At 46.2% G+C, this 12,444-nt stretch overlaps 1 protein-coding gene across 1 annotated transcript; it reads right to left on the bottom strand.

Annotated features, from left to right (window-relative positions):
* Positions 1-1,797: 1,797 nt before the first annotated feature.
* On the bottom strand, positions 1,798-11,221 carry LOC135389265 (piggyBac transposable element-derived protein 3-like). Its single transcript, XM_064619330.1, has 2 exons — positions 10,443-11,221; positions 1,798-1,867 (listed from the first exon to the last, which is right to left on the bottom strand). Exons 1-2 carry the CDS (start codon positions 11,219-11,221, stop codon positions 1,798-1,800), a joined length of 849 nt encoding a protein of 282 aa, XP_064475400.1.
* Positions 11,222-12,444: the final 1,223 nt, after the last annotated feature.

Raw genomic sequence — 12,444 nt, 5'->3', positions numbered from 1 at the left:
TTCAGAGTCAGTGAACGTTCTCCGTAAGTGGCGATGGCAGAGTGGTTCACTGCGCGCAACTTGTACTCTGGAGAGCGCAAACGACGGTCTTGTGGGGTCGGCGGGATGATGGTTACGTCAGCACCAGTGTCCACAAGGAACCTCGTACCGTAGCACTTATCAGCAACGAAGAAGAGACGGCTTCCACATTCCCCGGCAGCACCAGCCGTCGTTAGTGGCTGGGAGTGGCATTTCCCGATCTTGCACAGGGTGGGCGGCAGCGTTGGGCGGCGTCACCAAAGGTGCGGTGGTACCAGCACATGGTACTGTTGGCGGCCGGTGAAGCTGAGCGAGTGCGACGGGACCGCGATGGTGTTCGACCGCGTTGGCTGTCGTACGGCCGAATCCCTGCATATTGGCGACCATGTTTGTCAATTGTGCTACAGTGCTCTGTAGTTGCTCGACGTTGGTCGTAAGTGCTGCGATGGATTCGGACACTGGCACAACCTGTTGAATAGGTGGCGTGTGTGACGCACCGGTGCTTGAGCTCGACGCTGCGGCGGCGTCGACCGACGCGATCGGAGATGTTGACTGAATCGAAAGTTCCAAGATACGGTCAGCGAGACGTGCCTGGTCATCGATGCTGATATCTCCTGCTGCTGTAAGCACCATGCGCACTTGCGATGGCAAGCGCTGCAAAAACAACTCCCGCAGAATCGTGTTGTCCAGTGTGTTGGAGCCAAGAAGTTGCTGCATGCGTCGCAAAAGTTGCGACGGCTTCCTGTCACCTAGTTCCTCCGCGATGAGGAACTGTTGAAGACGTCGCTGCTCCGACGCTGCTGTCCGTCGAATCAACTCCTCTTTCACTTTGTCGTATGGGTTGTGCGGAGGAGGTGACACGATAATGTCGCGCACTTCTACAGCAATCTCCGGTGGCAGAGCACTAATTACATGTCCGTATTTGGTGGTCTGCGCGCAAATTCCACGTGCGCGGAATTGTGCTTCGACTTGGCAGAACCAAAGTTCGGGGTCAGACGGCCAATACTGGGGAAGTTTCAAACTCACGGCTTGAATATGATGTTCGTGAGCTGGAGTCTGGGCGGGAGTCTGGGCTGCGGTACCATTGGCGGGTTCGGTGTCACCAGGCATGGCGATGTGTGGCGGATGAAGGAGCGAAGACGACGAAGTAGAAATCGGAAAGAGCTAAGCGAAGTGGAGCGTAATCCAGAATCACAGGGCGGACGATGATGAGCAGAGAAGCGTGTAGAGAAGGTGCACAAAAGTTCCAAGTCCGGAGTCACCAATTTGTTGCGAAGTGTAGAGGGTCACCAGTTGTAAGATTGAATTTGGAGTCACAGAAGAAAGACAACTTCTTTTACGTTATGAGCCGTGTTTATTTTAGCGTCCGCTTCCTTCGGAACCCCAGTCCAGACTGCCCCCCTCGGGACGTGCAAACCGGGTGTCAGGTTACACCGCGTCCGAGAGGCAGACCACGCATGCCAGGCGACCCCGCGAGTTCGAAGAAATTTACAGCGTCGCGGGTTCACGTGATCGGTCTGGCACGGCGTGTGTCTGTGAAGAAGCGGGGGCCACGAAGGAAGTCGGTTTTCGAGAACTAATACAGCCTGTCGGCTGCTACAACATTATACCGTACTCTGAGAGCTCCGTTTGTAACCATTCAGGATCTACCCCTCGTGTAAATCCTCCTTGTTTATATATTTGTTTACATTTTTTTATGAGAGTTACCTTATCAGGCAGTAACATTCACATAAATGGGAGTCATACACATGTATTTTGCCCTCAATAATGCCATAACTGTCAGTTGAGTGGCTGTTCTGTCATACGGGTGCATGTGTTGTGAGCCAGGGTGAGGTATGCATCCCATGTTCTGAAATGAATAGTTGTGCTCCTCGTGACTTATACAGGGACAATGCTCTTGGTAACCTGATCATTCTCACCTACTGTACTTACATGGACGAGATAATTTAGGTTTTTTTGTGAAAAAAAAAAAACGCAAGGGGCAAAGATGACTGCGAAAATCAAAGAGAGGACACATGTGACTGGAACAGGTTCTACCTAAACAATGTTAAATAATTTAATTAATAGCTGTAAGATGTCCGACATAAATACATACATTACTCACACATTACATATATTGTTCTACAGTTGTTCTATAGTTTGCTGTTGAGAGGTCACTTCACATATATTTGTTGAACAATATAACGGGATGCAAGCAAGCTGGTGCGTAGTCGAAGAAGGCAACATATACGCGAGCTTGAGGAGAACAAGGGGACAGGATTGTCAGCCCCATACGTTTGTCTTTGCTTGTTTTGTCTCCCTCTTCTCCTCAAGCTCAAGGATTTTTTTGTTGCTGGACGTATTATATGTTGCCTATTACTCTGCCAAACTCTTGTCCCACTTTTCACAAGCATTAGTAGCCGAATTTATTACCACCAGCACTGCAAAACCTGAAAATCCATGTACAATGAGAGCATCACGACATTCTCACGCAGAGTGATGAAGGGTAAGGTCAGCATGACTGAGGAGTGATGGTGCAAGTGCATTCCTTTCACCCTGCTTCACCTTGCCAGGTTGAAACGCACTGCTCTAGAGATACTCGAGGAGTATTCCGGAGAAGAGAAACGTCAGGCGAACTGCGATTCTCCTGCTTGCTCTTCCCCGTCACTCTGTCCACGCTATGGTTCTCATGTGGATAATGTGTCCAAAATGCGGATAACTTAATGTGGAGTTGGTTTCTTTCAGGTCAAATAATTCTGCTCAACGGGCCCGTGTACAGGGTGTTTCACAAAACGTGTCATTCGAACTTCATAAAAAAACGGGGCGACGGAAAAATACGAGGTAAACGGCATTTGTGTGGCAACTAAATTTGCCACCTTGCAAAAATATTTTCATTTCATTTTAAATAAAAGAAATTGAATTTCTTTAATTGAAATCCAAAATTTCCCAAGTCAACCTCAGTTTTGTTTTGTTTTACAGAATTAGAGATCCCATAGCGAACTTAGTCAGATCCACCAAGAAATCGGCTCGATATTGCAAATGGAACTGCCCAAAAAAAGTCCCGAAATTGAGGCTTCAAAGTTTTGGGTATTCAACGGCGCACCGAATCAGTCGCAAAGATGCGCGGTGAGGGGGACATGCTCCTGCCCCCATGATGCTAGAACAATTTATCGCCGGACCGGCGTTGATAAGCCACCATACGTTGATAAGCGAAAAAAAAAAAGATTCCGCCTTTTTTTTGCCTTTTTTTTTTCTACCTTCTATCTTTCATGGGGGCAGGAGCATGTCCTGCTCTCCGCGCATCTTTGCGACTGATTTGGTGCGCCGTTGAATACCCGAAACTCTGAAGCCTCAATTTCAGGGCTTTTTTGGGCAGTTCCATTTGCAATAACGAGCGGATTTCTTGGTGGATCTAACTAAGTTCGCTACGGGCTCTCTAATTCTGTAAAAATAAAAATAAAAAAACGTTAGGTTGACTTGGGAAATTTTGGAGTTCAATTAAAGCAATTCAAGTTCTTTTAATTAAAATCAGATGAAAATATTTTGCAAGGTGGCAAATTCAGTTGCCACACAAATGCCTACAAGTCCGTATGACACATTTTTTGAAACACCCTGTATACACAGGGTATCCCAGAAAACGAGTCATTGAATTATAATAAAAAAACCACGTCATCTAGAATCATGTGGTCAACGGCATTTGTTCTTACTAGGTTTTTGCCACCTTCTGATGTGCATGTCATGTAACCTAAGTTTAATTATGTAAATTTTTGCGAAGTTAACTCGGAAATTTGCCAAGTAACGGTGACTCTTACCCCACCAACATGAAGAGCGTGCCGAATTCACTCGAATTCGTGATAATTGACAGTGACATTCACGAGCTATCCCATCGGAAAAAATAGCCGAACATCATGCTTTTCGGAGCACCAGACCATAACGCGCAATGACTTTTTGAGCGCAATCACTCTCACTCCGACGAAAGGAGGTTCCAAAGCCAGCCCACAGAGTTTATTAAACTTATATACCCCCCCACAGAGTGATAGTAGAAAAAGTAACAGTTCCTAAAATTGGGGAGGGAAAGCATTATCCCAGCGAAAGTCGGACGCGAAAAGCCATGCCTGTGTTATCGCTTTCTGCGATGCCGGTGTGGGCTGGGTTTCCAACCTCCTTTCGCCGGACCACGGTCTCTCAATACTCTCTCTGGTCAGGAAACTCCTGCGGATTACAATGGAACGACTTGCTTAGGGTCCGGAGGTGTCGCGCGGGGGCGCTAGTGTTGATCGGGGGGCGCCGTCCTCCGTTAGCAGACGACAGAGCCATAGGGCTACACGTGTTCAGTCGGCAACTGGGATGTGAATCCGACAGCATCGACAATTGCTTTGCCTCTTCCTTGATTTGTAATTGCGTACCAGCGTGCGTAAGACATGCTGTGTAAGTGGTTGCGACGCAGGGAAACGGATTTTTCGTTTTCCATCGGACCCCGTTGAAAGAGAACAGTGGAAACGGGCAATTCCACGTGTGGAGACCGAAAGCTTCAAGTTCGACGCCCCGAACACGAGGGTGTGCGTTCTGCATTTCGACGCCACGTACATAATTTGCTATTACACGTACAAAAGCAATCAGTCAGCTGTGCTGCGATTATCCAAAATACCCTGACTGATCCAAGATCACCCGCCCTAGTGTGGTGTTCCAGTACTAATCTTCGGGTATAGCAGGCTAGGAAATTTCAGGGGGGAGAGCACAAGCCAACAGAGATTATACAGACTTGGGCATGCCTTGCTGTTTCTTGAAATGCAACATAAAAACGACAATAAAAAAGGATGAAGCACAATAGAATTCTTCATTTTTACGCGACTGTAATCTGGAGCAACGTAATCCATATGTGACAAATTAAGCAAATGCAAAATGTGAAAATGAAAAGTATGTATTTTTCAGACTGTCACTTCATTTCACCATGTAATTCAGTCACACATTGTGATATAGAATGATTGTTAATTGCCAGAGAAGGAAACAATATTTAAAAAACAAAAAAGCTACAACCATGCATTGAGAGAACTGATGTGACAATTGACCAAGCCATCGTGCTGCCGGCTGGAATGTCATAATGTGTGCGTGTCTTTGCATATAAGCATCGATACTCTCTTAACATTTCACGTCTCTCAACAATTAATTTTCTTCATCAAATAAGCTTTCCTGGTAAATTGTGAGATTAGGACTGTTGATTCTGGATCTCGCAAAAGGGGTAAAATGATGGTAAAAAGAGGAAGACACACACAATCAGATACAAGTTTTTGTTGTCTTACTCCCATTTAAGCGCCTTTAGTAGGGTGTATTTTTATAGTTTTTGTGATTTTTTTTGTGCAGTCCAACTTTGGGTAAGCGAGTACTTGATGGGAAAGCACTGGAATTTGAAATGTACTTAAAGGAAACTAAACGTACTCAGAAATATAATTGGAGTACTACTTGTGTACTTGGCACTTCTGCATCACTGGCTAGGAGAAACGTGTGTCGCATGTTCGATCTTGAGTTGCTGCAGAATAAGCTCCAGGGTCTTTCTTTCGGTAGTATAAAAGGGCCGAAATAAAAGAAATAAAAAATAACGTAGAATTAATGGAAATAAATATATATAAAAATTTGGCATTTACATAGTGCGCAGCAACTGGTACGCGGCTGCTCATCGGGTCTTACTTCACGCCCCTTAATAGGTTAACTGCTTATGTTTGGGACATAACCAATTTCGGGACTTATTTTATGTTGACCTCTACAATGCTAGTTCTCCTGTCTCTCGTTTACAAGGTCGGCATAATGTGCACGCCATACAACATGGCATTTTTGTGTGTGTGTGTGTAATTTGCGGAGACGGTGACGTTGTGTCTGACATATATGTCATGTAAAAAAAAAACTGAAATTATGATGATGATGATTGGTGTTTTATTGACGCAGCGGTAACTACGATCATAATGCGCCAAGACGAAGAAAAAAACCTTAGAGATTTTGTTGTGTTTGAATGTAAATATTATGTGCCGCTATTTTAGGCCATGGGTGTTGGCATGCATGGTTAAATAAATTTAAAAAAACAGACAGCGTCCCCGATTGTGCAAAGTCCTCTGCTCAACAGACATGAGGCGTGTTGTAATACACCATGATACACCGTATACGTGGCTAAGCAAACGCTCAAATACTGCCAGGCACCGTCACAAAAGCGGGTCCGCTAAGGCAGCGGCAATGTCAACAGTGCCGGGGAGCGCCCCCCCCCCCCCCCCCCCATCTACTAGAGCGTCATCGCGCGGCCGCGGCGCGCCCTAAGGAGTTTTTCGCCGAAGTTTCCTGACCAGAGAGAGTATTGAGAGACCGTGGTATTGCTGATGAGAACTAAGAAGGCCGAAACAGCAGTCCAGTACTGGCATGGCGACGTTTGACTCACAAACATACGCTATACGTGCAGCCAAAGAGCTCTGGCTATTTTTTTCGTTAGTATACAGGGTGTCCCACCGAAAAAGGGCCAGGGGCTAAGAAAAAGACGGAGTGCTGGACACAAATGGAACCAATTGTACGTGTTTAGCAGTTGTGTGGTCTATCCAAAAATATTTTTTTCATCGCCCCTTGTTAGTTAATTAGCGGTAATTAATTTTCTAACTTTTCAATTACAAAAGCTACGAAGTTGTCTCAATGAGAACATCTGATCTCTTCGGTCGCCTGATACCAAAGCCGTTTTCAGAACAAAAATCCGTTCGATAGATCGTTCACAAAAAATTCGTGAAGGAACACCATTTTTTTCTTTATTTTGTTCGTTGCGCATCTTTAGAGGCGCGTCTTTCCTTCACCCCCAAAACGAGTTGACGAAAGAGCACACTATCGCCTCTTGCGTCCTGGAAATAGATTAAAAGAAAACAGAAACAGCAACCCAAGATAAGGGCAGTTGCGATAGAGTCACCCCATACATTTCTTTTTGTTTTGTTTCCGCAAGTTAAAACTCATCTTCGGCGCATGAGCCGGCATTGTGCTCATTCACTCTCTCACATTGGGAATGAAGGAAATACGCGTCTTCGAGGATGCGCAATGAACAAAATAAAGAAGAAAATGGTGTTCCTTCACGAATTTTTTGTGAACGATCTATCGAACGGATTTTTGTTCTGAAAACGGCTTTGGTATCAGGCGACCGATGAGATCAGATGTTCTCATTGAGACAACTTCGTAGCTTTTATAATTGAAAAGTTAGAAAATTAATTACCGCTAATTAATTAACAAGGGGCGATGAAAAAAATGTTTTTGGATAGACCACACAACTGCTAAACACGTACAATTGGTTCCATTTGTGTCCAGCACTCCGTCTTTTTTTTAGCCCCTGGCCCTTTTTCGGTGGGACACCCTGTATATATATATAGTGCAGGGGGAAAAAAGACATTAAAGAAACAAATAAATGATACTAGACGTGTTTGAAATTTCAAACACGTCTCGTATCATTTATTTGTTTCTTTAATGGCTTTTTTCCCCTGCATTATAATTCACTGGCTTGCACTGTGGCATTGAGGAGTGCTCAGTCACCCTCCCAGGTGTGTCAGTCACCCTCCCCACGGCGAAACACGTGTCCTCTGGTGGTGTCGCATCGTTCCATGAGTATCTGTTTCTCTGCGTGCAGCCATAGAAGCTATCTTAATCTGTAATGTTGAATTTCAAACACGTCTAGTGTGATTTACTTGTCTCTTTAATGGCTTTTTTTCGCTGATTATAATTCACTGGCTTGCACTGTGGCATTGAGGAGTGCTCATTCAGTGCTCAACCAGGGGTCGCTGAGCGACCCCTGGTTTGCCAATTCCGCACGATGCGCTGCTACCCACAGCTGACGAGCCGCAAACACGGCGAAACACGTGTTCTCTGGTGCTGTCGCATCGTTCCATGAGTATATATATATTTATAAGTCACAAACGTCGCCACACTAGCATTGGACAGCTGTTTCGGCCTTATTGGGCCTTCATCAGCAATGCGTAGGTGGGCGACGTTTGAGCGAGTGGCGTCGAAAGGTCACGTGGAACGTGATGTCTTCCCGTCACCGTGACTGACTCACCTCTGAAAGCCCAGTGCAAAGCCAGTGAAGTATTAGGGGAAGAAAATTAGCAAAAGCTCTTTGGCTGCACGTTGAACATATGTTTGCAAGTCACAAACGTCGCCACACCAGCATTGGACAGCTGTTTCGGTATTATTGGGCCTTCATCAGCAATGCGCAGGTGGGCGACGTTTGAGCGAGTGGCGTCGGAAGGTCACGTGGAACGTGATGTCTTCCCGTCACGGTGAGTGACTCACCTCTGAAAGCCCAGTGCATAGCCAGTGAAGTATTATGGGAAGAAAATTAGCAAAAGCTCTTTGGCTGCACGTTGAACATAGGTTTGTAAGTCACAAACGTCGCCACACCAGCATTGGACAGCTATTTTGGCCTTATTGGGCCTTCATCAGCAATGCGTAGGTGGGCGACGTTTGAGCGAGTGGCTTCGGAAGGTCACGTGGAACGTGATGTCTTCCCGTCACGGTGAGTGACTCACCTCTGAAAGCCCAGTGCATAGCCAGTGAAGTATTATGGGAAGAAAATTAGCAAAAGCTCTTTGGCTGCACGTTGAACATAGGTTTGTAAGTCACAAACGTCGCCACACCAGCATTGGACAGCTATTTTGGCCTTATTGGGCCTTCATCAGCAATGCGTAGGTGGGCGACGTTTGAGCGAGTGGCTTCGGAAGGTCACGTGGAATGTGATGTCTTCCCGTCACGGTGAGTGACTCACCTCTGAAAGCCCAGTGCAAAGCCAGTGAAGTATTAGGGGAAGAAAATTAGCAAAAGCTCTTTGGCTGCACGTTGAACATATGTTTGTAAGTCACAAACGTCGCCACATCAGCATTGAACAGCTCTTTCGGCCTTATTGTGCCTTCATCAGCAATGCGTAGGTGGGCGACGTTTGAGAGAGTGGCGTCGGACGGGAACGTGATGTCTTCCCGTCGCGGTGAGTGACTCACCTCTGAAAGCCCTGACGCTGACCCACCCAGAGCTGACGAGCCGCAAACACGGCGAAACACGTGTCCCCTGGTGCTGTTGCATCGTTCCATGAGTATCTGTTTCTCTGCGTGCAGCCATTGAAGCCATCTTAATCTGTAATTTTGAATTTCAAACACGTCTAGTGTAATTTACTTGTTTATTTAATGTTTTTTTTTTCCTGTATTATAATTCACTGGCTTGCACTGTGGCATTGAGGAGTGCTGAGTCACCCTTCCAGGTGTATATCGCTCGCTGAGCGACCCCTGGTTTGCCAATTCCGAACGATGCGCAGCTACCCAGAGCTGACGAGCCGCAAACACGGTGAAACGCGTGTCCTCTGGTGCTGTCGCATCGTTCGAGGAGTATCTGTTTCTCTGCGTGCAGCCATAGAAGCCATCTTAATCTGTAATTTTGAATTTCAAACACGTCTAGTGTCATTTACTTGTTTCTTTAATGGCTTTTTTTTCTGTATTATAATTCACTGGCTTGCATTGTGGCACTGAGGAGTGCTCAGTCACCCTCCCAAGAGTATATCGCTCGCTGAGCGACCCCTGGTTTGCCAATTTCGAACGATGCGCAGCTTCCCAGAGCACACAAGCGGCAAACACGGCGAAACACGTGTCCTCTGGTGCTGTCGCACAGTGATACACTTCTTTCGTCTCTATGACTATTAAAAGTTGGTCGGGCCGGAAACTTATGGAACCACCCTCGTATATCTAAACAGGTAGCGCAACTCCCATACGCCGCTGTGTCTTCAGAATGACGCCATGATAGAGACAGTCAGCGCCATCCATCCGAGGCGCGGACTACTACGATTGTAAATAAATGGCGTCAGAGGTGACGTCAGCAGTATGAATAATAAGTAGTGCATAATTGACTATGACACGTTTTCGTTCGCGCACTTCGTTTGCGTTGTATTCCCTTTTCCTCACCCGTGCAACAGTACCAGACGAGAACACAGAAAAAATAAATCGCATCAGGTTTAATGAAACATGTCAATACGAAATACATATAGTTATCACATATATTGACAACTCCAAACAGAAGGGCACCGTGATGATCACACAGAAACTAGGAAGGTTCACTTAACCCTTTCAGGGGCACCCTACTTTATACTGCTTATTTTATGATGATAAACCGCCCTGCGCTCGGTTTCAGGCGTACGATCCCCCTAAGACAAAGTTTTTCAAAAATTTATTCATACTTTTTATTATACAACGTGGCACACATATGGAACCACTGCCCATTTAGCACACAACGTTTACTTTGTATGATACTCAATAAAACAGTTTCTTTCTTGTTGCAAACACAGTCCCACATCACACGTCCTGCATATCCACCGAGTACGCCTGGGTGTGGCCCTCGTGCTGCAGTGGGAGCACCTTTTCGACGTTGAATGTATCGGCAGATGGGCAACCTTGTCATACCTGATGTCAGCGGGAACCTGCTTCTTGAATGAGCAAACCTCAGATCGCTTCCTTTTTGTCCCCTTTTTATTGAGTTCTTGTGCTCCCAGCATGCCTGCTACAAGTTCCGTGCGAAAATCCTTGAGGGTGACATTAGCATTCGTGGCTACCTGATTGTATAGGACATGCGCGTTTACTATTGCAACATCCAGGAAATGAAAAGCAATCCGATGCCACCACTTGCGGCTTTTCCGGTCGATTTCATAAATACTCTTCATCATATCAGCTTTGTCCACGTATCCCATGTGGGAATTGTAGTCTAGGACCACCTGTGGGCACGGGATGGTTTCTGTTGATCCGTCTTTGGACTTCCTCGGCACTGTTGATATTTCGGTACCGTGGGCATTTGATGCAACTGTCACACACCTCTTGTCTTTCCATTTGGCTACCAAGATACCCCTAGCTGACACTCTCTGGTCTACGTCCCCCCTTTTCATTGCCTTATCGGACTTGAGTTCTGGAAGAAACTTCCTGTTTGCACGAATGGTACCAGTGCCATATACACCTTTCTCCAGAAGGTCTGTGAGCAGAGGCACCGATGTAAAGAAATTATCAAAGAACACGTGATGATGTTTGTTGTGGAGGGCCTCTGACAGGGATCGCACAACACGTTCACCAAGGCCGTGCTCGGGCACCGTATCCTTTCCACGGCCAGTATAGATCTCAAACTGGCAGATGTACCCGTTTGCGTCGGCTCGAACCCACACCTTGTACCCGCGTTTGATCGGCTTCTGCGGCATATATTGCTTTAGCGTAGACCTCCCTTTGAATTTTATCATAGATTCGTCGACACTCTGCTACTTGGTTGGGGCGTAACATTTTGCAAAAGTTTGGCTGAGCCTGTTCAGCAGTGGGCGCACCTTGTAGAGCTTGTCGTAATCCTTCGTTCCACGTTCAGGTGCCCTGCTGTTGTCGTTGATGTGAAAATTAGAAAGAAGGCTGCTAAAGCGCTTTACCGACATGACGTTTGCAATGTACGGATCCCTCATTATTTCCATGCTAGACCAATAGTCCCTGTAGCTCGGGAGTTTCTTGATTCCCATGAGGATATTTATGGCCAGAAATGCCTTCATTTCCTCGTTATTTGTTGGGGGAAATGTCGTAGCGTTCTGAACGGCATACAAGTTGGTCTGAAAGACCATGTCGTCAATCAAATCTTCAGGAAACAACTGGAGAAACACATCCACAGGGCGCACTTCAGTCTCAAATGCGCTGTCACATAGGACTCCAGTGAACTCAGAAAATTGATTCAGGGACGGTGAATAATCCTTTTTCATCCACTTTATGGGCCTTTTGTTGGTGACAGTGCTTGTATCCTCGTCTTCCCCATCAGATTCACCCGACATGCTTCCTCTCTCTGATATTTCATCATCACGGGGCGTGAAGTCATCGTCAGTGTCACTCCCTGACACAACAGACTCTGTATCAGACGGAATGTCCTCTGGAACAGCTTTGTTCCGGTAAAAGAAATACGAAGAAAAGGCCATCCCTGCGACAAAACAGAATAGTGTCGGTTGTACCCTAGATGGGCAGTGGCTCCAATTGAAACCACGCAAACGTTGCTCCAATTTTCGAACATTTAGCGTCATGATATTGAAGCCAAACCATGTATTACTTACCTCCAAGGTGTACTTTTCTCCAAATAGCAGTTGGTGCGTGCGTGGGAACTATATAGTCGAAGAAACAGAGCGAACAAAACAACCCGATCACTCGCACGTGAATTGCATTGTTTCGAAAAGCCCGCGAACCGCGAAGATGAAATTCAAGCGCGTTTTCACTGCTTGCTCCGAGAGGGCGACACGTGCTCCATCTGCTTGCGTGGTTTCAAGTTTGTGCCACTGCCCGTTTGAGCTACAGGGGACGAAATAGGTGTGGTATCACCACGGAACCACTACCCCTCAAAGGGTTCCATTTCTCACCTAGAGCAATACGCACACGCAGTGATTAGACGTTTGCATTTATT

The sequence above is a fragment of the Ornithodoros turicata genome, chromosome 3, assembly GCF_037126465.1.
Source record: "Ornithodoros turicata isolate Travis chromosome 3, ASM3712646v1, whole genome shotgun sequence".
Taxonomy (NCBI): Eukaryota; Metazoa; Arthropoda; class Arachnida; order Ixodida; family Argasidae; genus Ornithodoros; species Ornithodoros turicata.
Note: the sequence above shows the minus strand (reverse complement) of the source record. Positions and strands in the feature narration are given on the sequence as shown.

What these genes read in the sequence shown, in the direction of transcription:
- LOC135389265 (XM_064619330.1), bottom strand. Translation starts at nt 11,221, where the DNA reads ATGCCGCAGAAGCCGATCAAACGCGGGTACAAGGTGTGGGTTCGAGCC. An exon ending in CAGGTTCCCGCTGACATCAG is followed by an intron (nt 1,868 to 10,442) that starts GTATGACAAGGT and finishes TATTCATTTCAG; the next exon opens with AACATGGGATGCATACCTCA.